This window comes from Pelobates fuscus, chromosome 3 (genome assembly GCF_036172605.1).
Source record: "Pelobates fuscus isolate aPelFus1 chromosome 3, aPelFus1.pri, whole genome shotgun sequence".
Lineage (NCBI taxonomy): Eukaryota > Metazoa > Chordata > Amphibia > Anura > Pelobatidae > Pelobates > Pelobates fuscus.
The window spans coordinates 322,564,571-322,581,437 of NC_086319.1; the positions used below are offsets into that span (position 1 = coordinate 322,564,571).

Consider the following 16,867-nt stretch of genomic DNA (forward strand, 5'->3'; position numbering starts at 1 on the left):
TCATCACAGAGCTCCACAGCAAGTAAAATCACAGTCGGGTTATTTCACTAAACACCAAGTCATAATGAACTAAAAATCTAATTTAGGAAAAATTACAGAGCTTCGACTATAGTTTTGTTGGATCATTTTTTTCTGATTGACTGTTTTAGCCTAAATTTTGCAATTCTGTTTTTTTTTTTATTTATTAAAAGTGAATAAACTCCAATAATATATTGTGTGTTATTACATCCCAGAGCCTACAATCATATGCCGTTAAAACTTACATTTACATATTGAAATAGAGATTAACTCTATCCAGATATCCATAGTTATTATTTTATACATAATTTATTATATTCCTATGTTTTATACGTATATGTACAGGCTCATATTTCTTTCACAAATATGTATCTGGTGTGACGATTTATTGTCCAATTAACCAGAATGTTAAGTTGTTATGGTCAGCACTTAAACAGTGCCAAAACAAAAAGAAAATGATCGACCCTTCTACTGATTTCATGTTATTTTTCGCATTCAGGCGGCTTCCAGTTACATAGATTCAGAATTACAGAGAATTGTTTACAGAAAAGAGGGAGTAATGAAACTAACAGAACAAAAAAGGCTTTTAGGGAACGAGTTTATTAGTAACGCTGCAGAACGGAAAGAAAAGAATTCGAAAGTTGAGTTGGTTTATACAACATCCAACGTAGAAAGAAGCTATCAGAATACAGTCTGCGATTTTCAATACAATTATGACATTTTCACTTTTCATATATTTTGTAAAATAGTATTTTTATTTTTTCATCTATTACATACAGGAGTATAATTTGTTGTAGTTAACATGCAGAAACAAGCAACAGCTGATTTTAAATGTTTCTAGATGTATTTATCACCTATATGTTATACTTAATGTCATTAATGGATTTACAGAGAATCTGTAGTGGTGAAACGCGTTGTGCAATAAAACCCATTAAGATTAAAGATTCTGATTTCTGATAAAGATGATATCATGTTTCAGATTCTGTCCATCAGTTCTATATGACAGAGTCAGGGCTTGACAGTCTGTGGGGTCTACTAAGTCCAGGCCTAGCCAAACTAGGTCTCCAGAAGTTGCTAAATTGCAAATGCAACTTTTAAACTAACGTGTTAGCCTCACATATGTTTAATGCTACAAATCTACAACAATACCAAAGGCCGCAGTGGGACGTTCTATTTGGTAAATTGTCATAGTCTCCCTATTTAATTACACAAAGCTTCTTATTTAAGGGAACTGAAACCAAAATTATTAATGCACAGAAATAAAGGAGCAACGTTCTAGATAATTGTGTACATTCGTTTTTTCAAAACCTATTTGTGGCGTTAGGTTATTCCATTCAGCATTGTCATTTACAAGGCAAGTGTCTAAGTGACCTTAATCATCGAGTTCCCCTTAGTTTTTTTTTTAGTTTTATTTAACCTTTCAAGTTTATGTGTGATAAAAACATTCATAGCTGAATTTAATTTAGTGCATTTGCTTTTTCTGCCTAGATAAGTAAATGGGTGGGCTCTGGAATGTTCTATTAACAGACCACACTAGGCATCCCAGGCACCTATGTAACTAGCGTTTAGCCCCAAGCATTGCAGCAGTTTGGAGGGGTCTGCAGGTTAGACACCTACGTAGAATAAAACTATACAAAGAGAGGGCTAGCTGGGATATAACAGGCATGTGCTTGGAAAATTGTACGTGCATTTTCCCTTTAATATTAGCTTTAATAAAAACAAAAAACACAAACACACAATTCCAGCACAACAACAAACATCAGCTCCGAATAAATGTGCAATTCTCTTAGCTCACTGATTGCCAGAGGGGAGTGCAAATTATTCCTTTGTAATGCACTGCTCAATAGCATTCAGCACTGGACTCAGCACTGCACACTCTTTTTTTTTTTTTTAGGAGGAAGAGAGAGAATTGGACTTAAACATAAGAATAAAAAAGGCTTTTGACAAATATTAGACATTCACAATTAAACACATTCCTGAAGAAAACTGCTGCTTACATTGCTAGACAAAACTATATACAAAACACATATAAAATAATTTTCTTTTAAAATTGAATTAATACATGGTCTATCGGGGGTTTGTGAAATCATACCTATATATTTTTTAGTATTAGCTAACTACAAACTAACTTTTTATATACCCATACGACCTGTGTTGGTTTTCACAAGCCAAAGCCAATATCAAGGTCAGTATTCCTTGCACAGTATGGCAGGTCCAAATCTTTTCTGTTAAAGTGTGATGTTATTAAAGTGATAATGAGAAAGAGTGATGTGCTTTGAAGCCAGGAACCTGCTGAAATCTATGTATAGATTCCATAATTTACTTTAGAGAAATAGCTTTTATTAAGCATTGTATATCGCAAAATGTCTAGGGCAGAGTTCTCGAGCTATTGGAGATATGAAACTTCCACCATGCTATTCAAGCCTTAGGGATGTCAAAACATAATGGAAGTTCAAGTTCCACATTGGCTGGGAATCTATCTTTTTAACACACCTATCAAGGGCAACATGTTTCTCATCCAGATATTTGCTAGTCAGTCTTTGTAAATTTTAAGGTGAGTTCTAAGATTTAAAAACTTTTAAATGATACAACAAATAATCTACCTTGGTCTACAAAATTGCTTCTGCGACTTAGACTTTTTTTTTAAATTTCCCGAAACAGTTATCACCAATTGCTAACCAAACTGGAGAACTGTTGCCAAGCAACCACAAGACTTGTAATTGCAGACTACAAACCTTTAAGGATGCTGGTAATAATATATAAGTTTGTATGTGCAAAAAATGCAAGGGTATCACACTGATTTCTAGACTTTATACACTAGTGCAAGACTTTGAGTAAACCTGACTTTCTTCTTCTTTGATACAACATAAAAAAATGTTTTTTACTGAAAGGCAACAGCATGACAAAATACAATACAGAGCGTTGAGTTCCAAAACATGTTCCTAATAAAAGTTCTGACCTAATTAATCCTTATGAGGAAGATTTTATCATTAAATGGTTAAAAAAAATTGCTTTGCGTGGACCAGCATGGATCTTAAACCTGTTTGTATTTTTATAAATTCTATTATACTTCTAAAACAAAAAGAAATACTGCTCATGTTTAGACATAAATTAAAAAGCAGCCGAGGACATAGGCTTTTAACAATAAAAATAAATATATATATATATATATATATATATAAATAAGACAGCAATGTACACCACTGATATATAAATGTTGTTCAGTAATCAAAGAATTTATTCTTTTTGTTTATGGGATATTTTTATTTTTTTTGGATTTTGGCTTTTTTTTAGAAGGCATTTTATTCCCTACGGCAAACAGAAAAATATACATTAAAACAAATAAAATAAAATGTAAGTTTGCATGTAGCAGCTTCAATGGTCTGGTAAACAAAACATGTGATATACTGTTCTTATAGGAACAGAGTGATGACCATATAATATACATACTCAAGGGCTGTATGTTGTTGGGTGTCCAGCTGTATCTTTATATGTATATAAAGAGAGAGCTTGAGGGTTTTTTCATAGCTACCCAATAAGCAAACTCTGACATATATTCCAGTTGGAAAATTATTTAAAGAAATGAGAAAGCAAACATGTATGTACACTAGACAAAAAAAAAAAATGAAATAAAAAAAACACATGTAGACAAAGAATGGAACAATCTTAAAGCAATGGTGAGAAAGTACACATGGAAAATACAAATACTAAAAGTGAAATGTTTTATATAGAATAACCGGATCATTTATGTTCTTCGCTCTCAATCAAGCAGCTGTCAGTTGGACATTTCTAGTTACGTAGATTAGTCCTTTACTCAATAAAAGTTTACTTAACCAGCGAATAAAAATCATAGAGAAATAAAAATAGTTACATGGTGATATATGAGAACAAAAGATGCACAATCGATGTATATTGTCAAATATCATTCACATCATGCATGAAATAATATTTCGCACGTGTAGGCAACTTTCGGCACTCCAAAAATGCTCTTACAGCAATATAACTGGTAAAGCATAAGGGAAGATGTAGTCCACAACATCTAGAGTGTTGAAGGTTGTCCAACCCCGGTCTTAGGGTATGTCTATGATATGTACTGGCTGGTGAAGCCCTGTTATTCATTTTATTTAATAGACACATTGTACTAATGTTTTGTGTTCCAAGTCCTTTACTCGTCTGTTTTATGTTTTTTATTATCACAATGCTACCATGATGCAGACCCAAAACAATGAGGGTTATTGATAAACAGCAGTTGTAGTAGAAATGTTTAAAGGTGGTCATTACCATGGAAACCAATGAAATGTTTATGCTACTCGATCTTTTCTCCAGACGTTTTCTTTATACATAACCCCCCCTATTTGCACTTTTGTCTGGTCAAGTTGAATTATTGATAACTGATAAAAAAAAAAAAGTGGATGAAATAAAAAAAAGATACATTGAATTGGGTATTGATATTGGTGTTTTGGAGAGTTCTTTTACAGAATAAGGTCTACAACATATCTAAAGCGTCTCATCCTGGGATGAAGAAAGCATTAGGCTGCTTCATAGCTCTGACTAAGCACCTAATGCAGGACAATACCCCATCTTTCACAGATATGAGACATTCATATACTGATCCTGCAATAGGAATTAAAATAACGGTGTCAAAGCTCCACAAACAGAAAAAAACTTGTCTGCAGGTAAATTAATTTTCTTTATCCCAAAATACTTTGGTTTGTTGCAATTCATGAGTGTGTGTTGCGTACCTGTATTTATGTTTTAGCTGTATTGATTTTATCAGACTTTTAAATCATGCTTCAATTGTTTTTTTTAATAATCTGGACATTTTAAATGGTTTGTGATCATACATGTGCAGTCTTAAGTTAGCAGGTTAAAAAGTTAAGCTAAATATTTACAGCACCTACAACCTAATTGTTCATCTACACTAAGCCACATGGTCAGCATGGAATTATATGGTGCCACTCACATCTGAACACTGTGTTTCATTCATTGGTCCAAGTCCTGTCTTAACCCAGCTCTCAAAAATATACACATCACACATCAGTCTGTGCCTACTGAAAAACAGAAGACAAATGCTTCATGATTGGGATTATTGTGTATAGTTGTTTACCCTGGAGTTTGACCGTAATTATATATTTTTTTTATATTTTACATTTTTAAAGAACATAATTATGTGGCACACCGCTGAATCATTTCACAAATAAATTCTACAAATTTGCCCCTTAAAATTATTGAGTCTTCAATATTCTTAAAAATAAATAATGTTAAATACCAACATGTAGTTGAGACACAAATAAATAATTAATGGAACAGGCAGATGGCATACTTACTAACCAGAACTACAAGAGAACTGAGCCGTGACTGGACATATATCTAAACTTTATAAAGGATATGCTTAAAGACCAGTTCTGGGGCAATGTTCGAAAAGTAGATCAATCACCATAGAAACCTGCTGCAGAGCTGCTCTTAAAAAACACATCCTATACGTATTTATAGACTCAATGCTGACTGTTGAGGAGCTTAGAACTCAATTTTGCATGCTGGGAAGGATTCGTCTTGCATGACTACAGTACTACTGCTTGCAAGAACCATTATGTTAAGCTCCTGCTGTTTCTCATGGGTCTGCTGGTACCATTCACGGGTCACTTCAGTGTCATGAGTTGGTATCAGGGTGACCTGGAAAAAAACAAAAAAAAAAACCACAGTGAAATATTGTAAGATGCAATTTCCCTAATACATCAGCAACAGTCTAAGAAAGTGACGTTTACCTGGAGATTCTCCCCCCACTGTGATTTTCCTTCCAAAAGAGCATCAAGCACTGCCCGATTTGGCTCTCCATTAGCTGCATCATTACCACTGACAACGTAATATCCAGCTCGAACTCTCTTGAAAAACTCCATATCTGTGTTTTTCCCATTGCAATGATTAGGGATATAAGCCAAATCTACATATACAGGGCTGCCTTGGGGTGTTGTAGAACCTCCTTTTGAAGTGTTTGAACCTGGTAGGATTACAGTTATATAGTTACTGGTATATAAAATGGATATTTTTTTTTCCAGTTACATTATTATTACATAGGGTTATAAACGTTAAGGAAATCTGTCATTCTATATTATTATTACTAAAATATTCTAAAACTTAATCCTGTAATGTCAATTATCAAACCAGTTCTGTATTAGAAACACTAGCCAGGTTATTTACTAACAGGAGAATTCAAAGTGAATTTAAAATTTAGGGTCAAAATTGGCGACCTAGAAATAAAAGTCAGTTATGCTTTCAGTTTGGCTACTCTGGCCCTACCTGTGAAACCCACGTTGAATTCTCACTTTAGTAAATAACCCGGACAATCTTTAAATACGTCTTTTATATAAAATGTTAAACATATATATACTGAAACACCTAGTTTCTAAATAAATGGAGCAAGTGATCAGTTCTAAAAAAAATATTACTTTTACTGTTTTTTCTGGTATGGACTAGATTTTGCAATATTACATCTTAAAAATGTTCAGCTATTTTCATGTAACATGAATTAAAATATATATTGGTTGATTCTATCTATACAGAAAGCATATGTGTTACATTTACCTGAAGCTGGTTTGATGCCATTGACCAACTTGCTAGTACTGTGACTTGTTCTAGAAACCTCCTCTTTGTCATCTCCCCTGGATGAATGTGTTTGCATTGGACTTCTCGGCTTCTGCTGCTTATCTGTTGCTTCCCTCTCTTTCCTAAGTGCTAGACTTTTTGGCAGTTTTTCTGCTGTGTCCCTGGATGTTTGCTTAGCGAGCATAGGTGAATGTTTCTTAGAATCTAATTTCCGAGCAGGCGACGTTGCCTTAGGTTTAGTGAAAGGTTTCCTTACACCTTTGGTTTTCTCCTTAAGATCCTTTTTGCTAAGATGCAATTCATTAACTAACATTTCAGGATCGACCATGCAGACATCAGGATGAGGAGGATGAGGATATGGATCCATCATTGGAGTGGGATGTGGATCATGACTTTGCCTTGTGTTGCTGTGATGAGAATTCCCCATTGCTTTGTCCACAGGAAGAAAGTCAGCATCTTCATCTGAGTCCATTGCTGCATCAGCAGTTATGGATGGACATTCTTCAGTTTCTGGTGGGACATCAGAATCTGACTGCGAGGTTCCTGAATCACTAACAGATGTTGGAGGGGTTTCATCAACTGTGGCACCCTGAACATGGCATGTAGCTACATGATGTGTTCTGCCTTTAACTGAAGGATGACCTTCATCTTGTGAGACATCGCTGTCATCAGAAAGATCAAGAGGGCTAGGATTGATGAATGATGGAGAAAGTTCCCCTTTCCTGTGCATATACTCTGATGAAGATATCTTGCACTCATACTCACTTGAAGTTCCCAAACATGGCTCAATTTCATGAGATGCATCTCCATGATCCTCACTTCTACCAGCTCTTTGAGAATCTGGAAAATACGGTTGGAATGTATGCGTAGGTGACATTAGAGAAGACGGTCGACTTGGTTTTTCAGTCTCATCTTCAGAACATGGAGAAGATGCCCTGTCTGAATCCGGAGAGGCCTTTTCATCTCTCACACTTACTGCACTAAAAAAGTCAATATCTGTATGTTTTGCCTGTCGATATAACTTTGGGCTTGTGTGGACTTCTGTAGGGCCATTTGCCGTAGATATCTCATCTTGGTGAGGAGGTGGAAAAGATGTCAGTATGTTAGACAGTGTTTGCACTCCCCCTACATCTTCTGCCATTGTTTTTGGCACACTGGTAATATTTTTTATGCTTGTGTCTTCACTGCAAGGTGTTTTTTTACAGTCTACTCTACATGGCAAAGTACAATCATCCATATCATATGAACCTGCAGAGTCCTGGCACTCAGCATCATCTTTCTCAGCTGACAAGCAAGGCTTCATGGAATCAGCAGGGACAAGAGGAGACACGTCCCACAAATTCCTTGCACTTTGTTCTGAATCTGCAGTATAGCTACTAATCATATGAGAGTAAAAACTATCTGTAGTGTCCTTCTTAACAGGAGTGCTGGCTGCAGACGAAGATTCTGAGATGCTCTGAGAGTCCTCTTTTTGGTATTCTGTCCTTGAATACTGTTGACTAGGAATTTTAGAGAATAGAGGGTTTTCTTCTGATAGGCTTAGTGGCGTGAATCTTGTTAGAGACGAATCTAATTCACAAACCCTTTCAGAAACCTCTAAGTATTCATCTTGCCTTTTTGTTGAGTGGGATATATTTGTAATATCTGGCACTGATGTTTTCATATCCGTAACAGACAAAGGTTCAAAGTGTTCTTGAAACGATAAAGTTTCCTTCTCTGTAACTGAAAATGCAGCTCCAGAAGTATATGCATAATCTGGAGCCCTGACATCAAAGTCTTGCTTATCAGAAGTCTTTTGTTTATCCTGATCACTGTGTAGGCAGCTATCTAAGAAGGAATCTAATTTATGGGACTCTGTGGTGAATTGTGATTCTTGGTAAGTACTTTGAAACCATGACCTTTCTTCCTCCTTTGTGGTTTCTGTTCTTGACTTGAAAGGACAGTAGGTGTACTCTGAATCGCTGTCTTCCCTATGTTTTTCATCTTCTTGTGAGCTATATCCTGCACTAAATGTGGAATGATCTACCTGCTGAGCTGCACTCTCTGTAGATTGAACATGGGGATGAACTTTAAAATGATCAGAATGTAAATCTCTTTGTTCAGAAAGCATTCCATATGCAGAGAGGTTGTTTTCATCCTTTTCTACAATACTAGAAATGTTTTCATAAGACTTGTCTATCACTGGGCTTGGACACTTTGTTTCCTTCTCAGATTTTTCTTTGGCGCCTTTCTCTAGTTCAGAATCACTCGCACTTTCGTCCAATATGTTTGTTTTTTCATAGTAGGGATCTTTAATTTGAAGAGATTGTGCTTCTAATGGACTAAATCCCTCAGCCTCTGGGGTGAGATCATTATCAATATCATGGTGTGGAATAATAGTATCACTATCACTGTGTGATGCAATATTTTCATTTGAATGGTGTGCTGCCTGCAGATACGACACTGATGTTTCCAGTTTACAGTGCTCATGTTTTTCGCTCTTTTCTGATCCATCTGATTTAGGTGATGAAATAAAATGATCTTCTGGTTCTTCTGATGGTATATGTTTGAGGGCTCCCTCAGTCTCTAGCATGTCAGTTTCTTTGAAATCAGGAACACTTGTTTTTTCCTCTTTTGTGGTCACCTTCGAAAAATGGTCATGCATTTCTGTGTATTCAAACGTGGCCTTCTCAACATTGTCTCTTGGTGATACAGGTGACGAGAGTTCTTTTTCAGATGATGTATAGAAATGTGATTCCTCTTCCTTAGAAGACATTTGATGATACAATTCCTTCTTGGGTGACCCTGTCCTTTCTAAAGATAAGATATCTGTCTTTTCTTTTTCAAAATAACCGGCACTGCATGGTTCTGTCTCTTCCACAATGTGATCACTGTGTCCTGACACCATGATCTTTTCATAAATATCGGCATACTGAAAAGACTTATCATCTGGATAGGGTGTTGGTTCCCTTTCTTCTATTTTAGACTTTCTTCCAGAACTCTCATTTTCTTGGGAATAAAGATCGAATGGACTACTGGATGATTTTAAACTGGTATCTGTATAGCAGTCCAGTGAAACAGGAGAGACTTTTTTTTCAAATTTTGAAGCCAGATCTTTTTTTACGTCTTCATGCTGAACGTCAAGCTTAAACTCAATGTTTTCTTTTGGCATTGCAAAATCTTTTACATATGTTGTCTCAACATAGTCTTGTTCTATGTGCTCTCTAGAATAGTTATATATTTCACATTTCTGCTTGTTTTCATCTTCTTCATATGTATGATCTTCCACAGATGATTTATTTGTGGTTGACTCAGAGCTTAGTATTTCTTCTCTGACAAATGGGCTTTTTTCACTATCAAAATTCTGTTTATGTTTGTCCAAAATATTGGCTGTAAATTCTCCTGATTCAGTGTCAATTTTGCCTTTAAGGTTATCAGTTTCACAGGAGGGATCTGGAACATCATCAATAAATTTTGAATAGGAATATTCTTTTTCTTCATCTTTGTCATACTGTTCTAAAAACAATGCTTCTCCAAAGTCTTTTGCTGCAAAATGTGTTTTAATATTAGAGCTTTCTATGCAAGTACTTTGATTAAATGAATGAAGATTATCTTCATTTGACTTTCCTAAAGAAATATCAGAAGTTAATGATGTTGTGACATAAGGTAGCTTTTCAAGTATGTCTATTTCTGGTGAAAGATGCTCAGTAGCTGATTGGCATCTAGTTTCTTGAGATGATGCCTTGAATTCAGCAATCTCATCAGATGTTTTCAGCGCTTTTTGAATGTGCTCTGTCTGTTTTTCCTCTTGTAAATAAGCATATTCTGTTCCCAATACTTTAGCATCTATGGTATCTGGGGTTGATTGCTTAGAAACATTAGATTTTAAAGATGATTGTGTATCCCAGTCATGACCTTCATCTAGAAAAGTGCTTTCTCCCTCTTCTGTGTAACGAAGTTTGCTTTCCTTTAGCATATGTGTTGATTCTTCTTCTTCTTCTACTTCTTCTACTTCTTCTTCTACTACTTCTTCCTCTTCTTCTTTCTTCTCTGTAAACCAGACTTTCTTTTCAGAAGTTATCTGTTTTATGAAACCATTTTCTCCTTCAACAGATCTTCTTTCAATAACTTCATGCTCTGCAAATGTTTCTTTTATGAGTGCATCAGATGACTTCTCACTTCCTGAAGTTGTTTCCATAATAACGTTTGTATTCATATAACCCAGAGTGTCACTTGCATGTGAACAAGTCTGATCTGCTTTTTGAATTGTACTAGTTTTTGTAAAGGTAATGGAACTGTTATCAACATGTGTTTCTAGTGACTTGTTCTCTTTAAATTCACTATGATCTGTAAAAGAAATTGATTCAGAGTCATCTGGACTGGATGCCGAATGCCCCAAATCTTTTTCCTCCTTTTGTGAGATTTTATCTTTAGAATTATCTAAATGTACATCCACCGCTAATTCTTCTGAGAATATATCTGCTGATGTTTCTTTTTGATTATTATATTCTGTTGGCAGGTGAGATTGAACTTGATCTTCGAAATGCTTATCAAAACCCTCTAGAGGCTTGTGATCTTCCGCAAGGCTTTCCTCTGTAGACAACAAAGATTCCCCATATCCAGGTGACATTTCATCAGACGTACACTTGATTTCTTTCATTAGATCAGGATCAGTCAACTGAAGAGATTTCTCATTTTCAGAACATGCTTCTTTTGTAGGACTTTCTTGATATATTTCATGTATAACTGGACTTTGTTCTATCAAAGACATCTGTAAGGATGTGTCATCTTCTTTTCCTTGTTCTGTGAAAGAAAGTGACTTTGCATCTTCAATGAAATTGTCTTGACTAGAACTTTCTGTTGATACTTCATCTTTTATAGGGCTCTCATCTGAAAAACCAACATATTTAGCATCTTCTGATAAAAACTCTTTGGATGAAATTGACTTAAACTGCTCTGTCTGAGGTTCACCGTGCTCCTTCACTTGTAGGGATGTATAATCCTCACAGGACACTTCACTGGTAGAAATTAATTCTTCAAATTGCATATAACCTCCAGTATGTGGTGATTGTGAGATATTAAACATTGTATCTTCTGAAGAATATTCTTTTTGTTTTTTAATTATATCATTGTCATCCATTGCCTCCTTGGTTGTCAGTGTTTCAATGCCATAGTGTTTATCTAACTGATCTGTAAATTCAGACCCTTTTTCTGTTAAAATATGTTTACTTTCATTAATCTCCTCCACAATTTCAGAAGATGCTGCTTTGGGAGAAAGAGGTTCGTATTTGTATCCTGCACTTTCCATGGATGGTTTAGATTCAGGCTCAAATTGCTTATCACTGATTTGTTTTTTGTCATGTATTAATTTGTCTGCTGCTTCGAAAAGCTCTGCTTGTGTAGTTTCAAACCGATCTTCTACAGGAGATTGGTGGAATGGTGTATGCCCAGTGCTAGTAGGACCAGATTGTGTAGGAGAAGCCATTTTGACAGTACTGTCATCGGGACTTAGACATCTTTCCTCACTCTCACCAAAGCCTGTATTAACCTGATATAATTTTGCTTCTTCACTTGAAAGAATATCAGTATCTTTCCTTATTTCTCCGTCAAATACATATGATACATCATGGCCCAGATGTTCTGAAAATATGAGTGAGCTGTAATTACTTTTAGCAGGTCCTTCAAAATTTGGACTGTCATCCATTTCTTCAACTCCAGGGAAGTTCTCGTCTGGTTGTGCTTTCCCTGGAATGATCAGTGACTGAAAATCTTCTGCAGGTGGAGATTTGAAACATTTGTCTTCTTCCAGGGAAGACGTAGGAGATATTGTTCCTGCAGATGGTAAATATTCTACACCTTGGGTTGCCTCTGTATGAGAAGATGGAATGCTGTTGGCAGTGTCTAGCAATAAAGAGCTTTTTCCTGTCTCTTCTGTTTTGGGTGCAGTAATAGATGCAATAGACTGATCTTCAGCAACAGATGTTGCAAAAGAAGAAAGTTTATCACACTCTGTTATTGATGTTGCTGAAGAGATATGTTCTTCCTCGGCCAAGGGAGCTGCAACAATGTTTGTAGGATAAGCCACAATTTCAGGTTCTTGTATTGCATAGCCTTTGGCAGAAACATCAGATGAAATAATGTTTATGCCGTGTATAGCATCAAATGATCCAGGGTGATCAGGAACAGATATGTCATAACTACCTACATCGTATTGCAAATGTGGGATCCTTTCTTCTTGTTCATCGTGGATCTCCTCATCAGAAATAGTCTGCTCTGTCTCTGAATAACCTGGCATGGTTTCATCCTGTATGTAAGAGATGTGTTCTGCTGTAGTTCCAGTTGACATGGGTACACCTCCCATATATGGAGTCTCTTTAGACAGTTCTTTTTCATAGACCTTTATCTCCATATCTGTCTCTTTTTGTAAAACAGACATAGTGAAATCACATGAAATGTCTTCATGTTCATATGCCTTGTCTATATATTCAGCAGATTTACACTTCAGATCATCTCCAGTGTCTTCAGCATATTCTTCCATTTCTTCCACATCTGCTTTTTCCACAACTTCAACACTCTTTTCACATTCTTTCTCATCTTCTGCTGCCATTTTACCAAAGTAGTCCTCACATTCTTCAATTATTTCTTCCTTCTGCTTTCTGTCTAGAATTCCTTTTTCATCCAACTCATTTTCTTTCTCTTCATCAGTTTCTAAATCTTGGATGTCTAAAGTTGGCATAGACTCCAATCTGCTCCTACCAGGTACTTTATTTTCTAACTCTTGGGTGATATAATTCTCTTCCTCTGTCATGATTTCTTCATCAAAGTCTGCCATTTCAGGAGGCTCCTCCATAGCTGCCCCTTCATCGACCATTTCTAATGTTTCCTCTGATGCATGTGGTGCCTTCTCTTCATGCTGTGAATCTCCCTCAACATCTGTGGTAGTAATACCTTCATCTGGGGACTCCAGTGGCGTTTTCTTATCTGATATTATTTCATCTAAAGTCAACTCCTCTTTAAAAGTACCCTGCATAACCAAAATATCTGAGGGTCGCAGTTCAGAAACTTCAAGTTCCAACAAAGGTTTATCATGCACTGATTTAGTTATTTGTTCCAGTTTATCTTCATACTTCAGCTCCTCAAAGTCTTTGGTAAGATCTTCAGGTGAAGACATAATTAATCTTTGTTCTGCGATATCAGTCATTTGTCGTTGTTTTTCCACAGCTATATGTTGTACTTGGCTAACTTTTTGTTCAGCAACTGCTTCTTTTTCTAGTTTAGTTTTAATTTTTTCTGTTTTGACCTTGCCTGGAATCTTTGCTTTGTGCAGTGTTTTTCTCACTTCTGGTGTAAAGGGGCGCAAGTCAGGTTTAGGTAGTTTTTTAGCTTCAGGTTTTATGTCTCTCTTTTTCTCTTCCTTCTTTGTGTCTTTCTTTTCCTCTTTCTTAAAACTCTCTTTCTTTATATCTATTTTTTCTTTTTTGATTTCCTTTTTCTCTTTGTCTTTCTTTTCTTCGAGTTTAGACATTTTGTCCTTTGAGTACTTTTTACCTATTTTCTGATTAAGAAGCTTTCTCTTTTCTGCTTTGGCAGAATCAGTAGTTTCTGTTTTCATTTTTTCAACCTTTGAAGGTTTGTCAATATGCTTATCTGTTATATCTTTAATTTTTTTCTCCACTTTTGCCTCCTTTGCCAATTCAGCTTTAACCTCCTTAGCTAACTCTTCAGCGATATCATCCTTCTTAGCTGGTTTGCCTGTGCTAGGTCGTGAAGAGGACTTGAGACTTTCTTTGCTGTCAGCCCTCTGTTTGATCTTTGTGTGTTTACCAGTAGCTGGAGGAACACCGGCAGAAATTTCCTTTTGTGTTGCCACTGGGTATCTAAGGAAATCTAGATGTTTTAGCTTCTCTAGTCCCTCAAGAATTTTATTTTGTGGTGCATTTCCTGGAAATAATACACGCACTATTTTTTCAGTAGGGCTCGCAGGAAGCCAAACAACTAAAGCTGTGATGGAGGTAAGATAGGGAACAGATATTTCACCTTCCTTACCATTTGCCAATATAATGCCAGTTTTAGCTTTGCTATTTCCTGCCCATTTCTGCATTAGAAACTGCATCTCTTTACTGTCTTTCACTGGGTTTAAAATGTACATATCCAGTCTACCAACACCCATTTTGTGAAACAATGTTAATGGTTCAATAGTGTTACTCACAACCCTGTACAAAGGTTCTGGTTTAATTCCAAGTTTATTTAAGTACTGTAATGTCAAGGAGGCTTCCTCAATGCTTCGTTTAGCTTTCATACTTGATTCAGGCATTTTGAGTTTATCAGGAACATTAAAAAACACAACCCCAAGTTCTGGTGAAATGAGGTTCTTCATCCAATCACTGTAGGCAGTAGAGCCCTGAGACTGCTCTTCATCCTGTTCTGCTATCTTTCTCTGAAGAAGTCCATTAATTCCCGGAAGATTATCTGCCCCGATGTGTGTGAGTAGTATGGAGTCGATTCTGTCCAAATGGCGGACAAGCTTCCAGAAGCATGATTTCCGCTCAGAGCCCCCGTCCACTAGTATATTAAATCCATTAACTGCAAACAGGGCTGAATCTCCTCTGCCACCAGGAAATATATAGCAACATGGTTTTGATAATTTCAAAAATCCACCTGAGTTTGGTGGCTCCAAGAGATCAAAAGGAGAAGGAACATCAACAGTTTCTGAGATATAATCTGCAAACTCTGAAACCCCATCCATTTCAGGCAAAACTGGATCAGGATTTAGCTCCAAACGAATTATATCCTGAAAAGACGAATGTCCGAGGTTGCCCCACTCTCCTTCTTCAGTGCACGACACCGTAAGAGAAGCTTTAATATCAGGGTCTGTGTTACTGAATAGCTGGCACACCTGCAAAGACAGATAGAAATGTGATTTTCATTTGTCACACAGACTATTAATAGAAAGCATTTCATATTATGATTTAAGGGGTACTCCAAGCACCATGACCACTTAAGGGATTTGAAGCAATCATAAAGCCTGGAGTCCATATATAAAACGCTGCACATACTTAGTTGAACCCCTTTGCTGCCAACTCCACCTCCAGGAACATCATTGGTGGGCCTTAGCCAGTCTGGAACAACAAATTAGCGCTAGCTAATTCTGTATATATGTATTTGACAGAATGACATGCATTGGCTGAGAAATCTGCAGAAGCCGGACAGATCTCAACAGAAATGCAAGGAGCCTCTGTGCCTGGCAAGGACCCAGGTAAGAGAGCAAACCGTTGCATAAGGGTTTGCGTCATTACTGGGTACTACTCCCATGAACCACTACAGCAGGCTATTGTGGTTACAATGCTTGGATTAAACCTTTCAGTATTAACCTGTGATCCTTCAATAGTTCTAGTGGGACAAACAGAGAGCAAAATAATGTAAAAATGGAAAGATAACCCTAACAAAACAAAAATGAAAATTACATATATATTTTTTTTTTATTTTAGCAATATTTTACTAACAATGAGCAATACAATACATATCTATTACTGTTGCCTGCGCTTGGCATTGCTGATGCATGTGATCTGCATTTCTGCAGGTTAGAAGGGAGATGCTTGATTTGGATTTGTTATAAAAAAACAGCATAATCCGCATATGCCTATACTTTATATTGTAAGAATGTTTGTCAACATACTGAAATGTCTAGGTGTATCCAGATAGGCGTAAGCAATGGCTCGAGTGATAGAATTAAAAGAATGGAAAGAGAGTGGGCACCCTTGTCTGGTGTCGTCTAGCATTCATATAGTTATAAAAGGGCACTATTGACTCAGATTCTTGCACAAGGGTGGTGTGGAATAACCCTATAAGCTTAATCAGCTTAATAACCCTATAATGTTGTTCCAGTGCTTCAGTGTAGTCCACATAGACTGCTAGTCCACCTGATTAAACACTTTTTTGCATTGGTGGGGAGTAGCAGGAGGAAGCAATCCATAATTTGTGTCAGATGTATGGTAGTCAATGCCTATAGGCTTTGTGTTTATTTACAAGATCTAATAGTCAGGTATATCACTCTGTGGAGGGTGAAGGCCTTGACAAAGAGTTTCAGATCACAGCTAAGCAAGGAAATGGCTCTGTAAGTTGTGCATGAAAATGGGTTCTAGGCATCCTTGGGTTAGCACAGTAAACATGCAGCCAGGAAGTCCATCCTCATCTTGCCACGTTTCAATAATTCACTGTAACCTGCCGCTTGATTTGGATATAAAATGTCCTCATAAGTTTAGAATAT

At 36.5% G+C, this 16,867-nt stretch overlaps 1 protein-coding gene across 2 annotated transcripts in view; it reads right to left on the bottom strand.

Annotated features, from left to right (window-relative positions):
• Positions 1-602: 602 nt before the first annotated feature.
• MAP1A (microtubule associated protein 1A) overlaps positions 603-16,867 on the bottom strand; it is a 175,470-nt gene continuing 159,205 nt past the window's right edge. For both annotated transcript variants that reach the window (XM_063448944.1, XM_063448945.1), the window contains 3 exons: positions 6,601-15,496; positions 5,784-6,016; positions 603-5,691 (listed from right to left, as the gene is read on the bottom strand). In XM_063448944.1, coding sequence (XP_063305014.1) covers positions 5,536-5,691; positions 5,784-6,016; positions 6,601-15,496 — 9,285 coding nt within the window. In that variant the 3' untranslated portion in view covers positions 603-5,535. The remainder of the gene's footprint in view (positions 5,692-5,783; positions 6,017-6,600; positions 15,497-16,867) is intronic.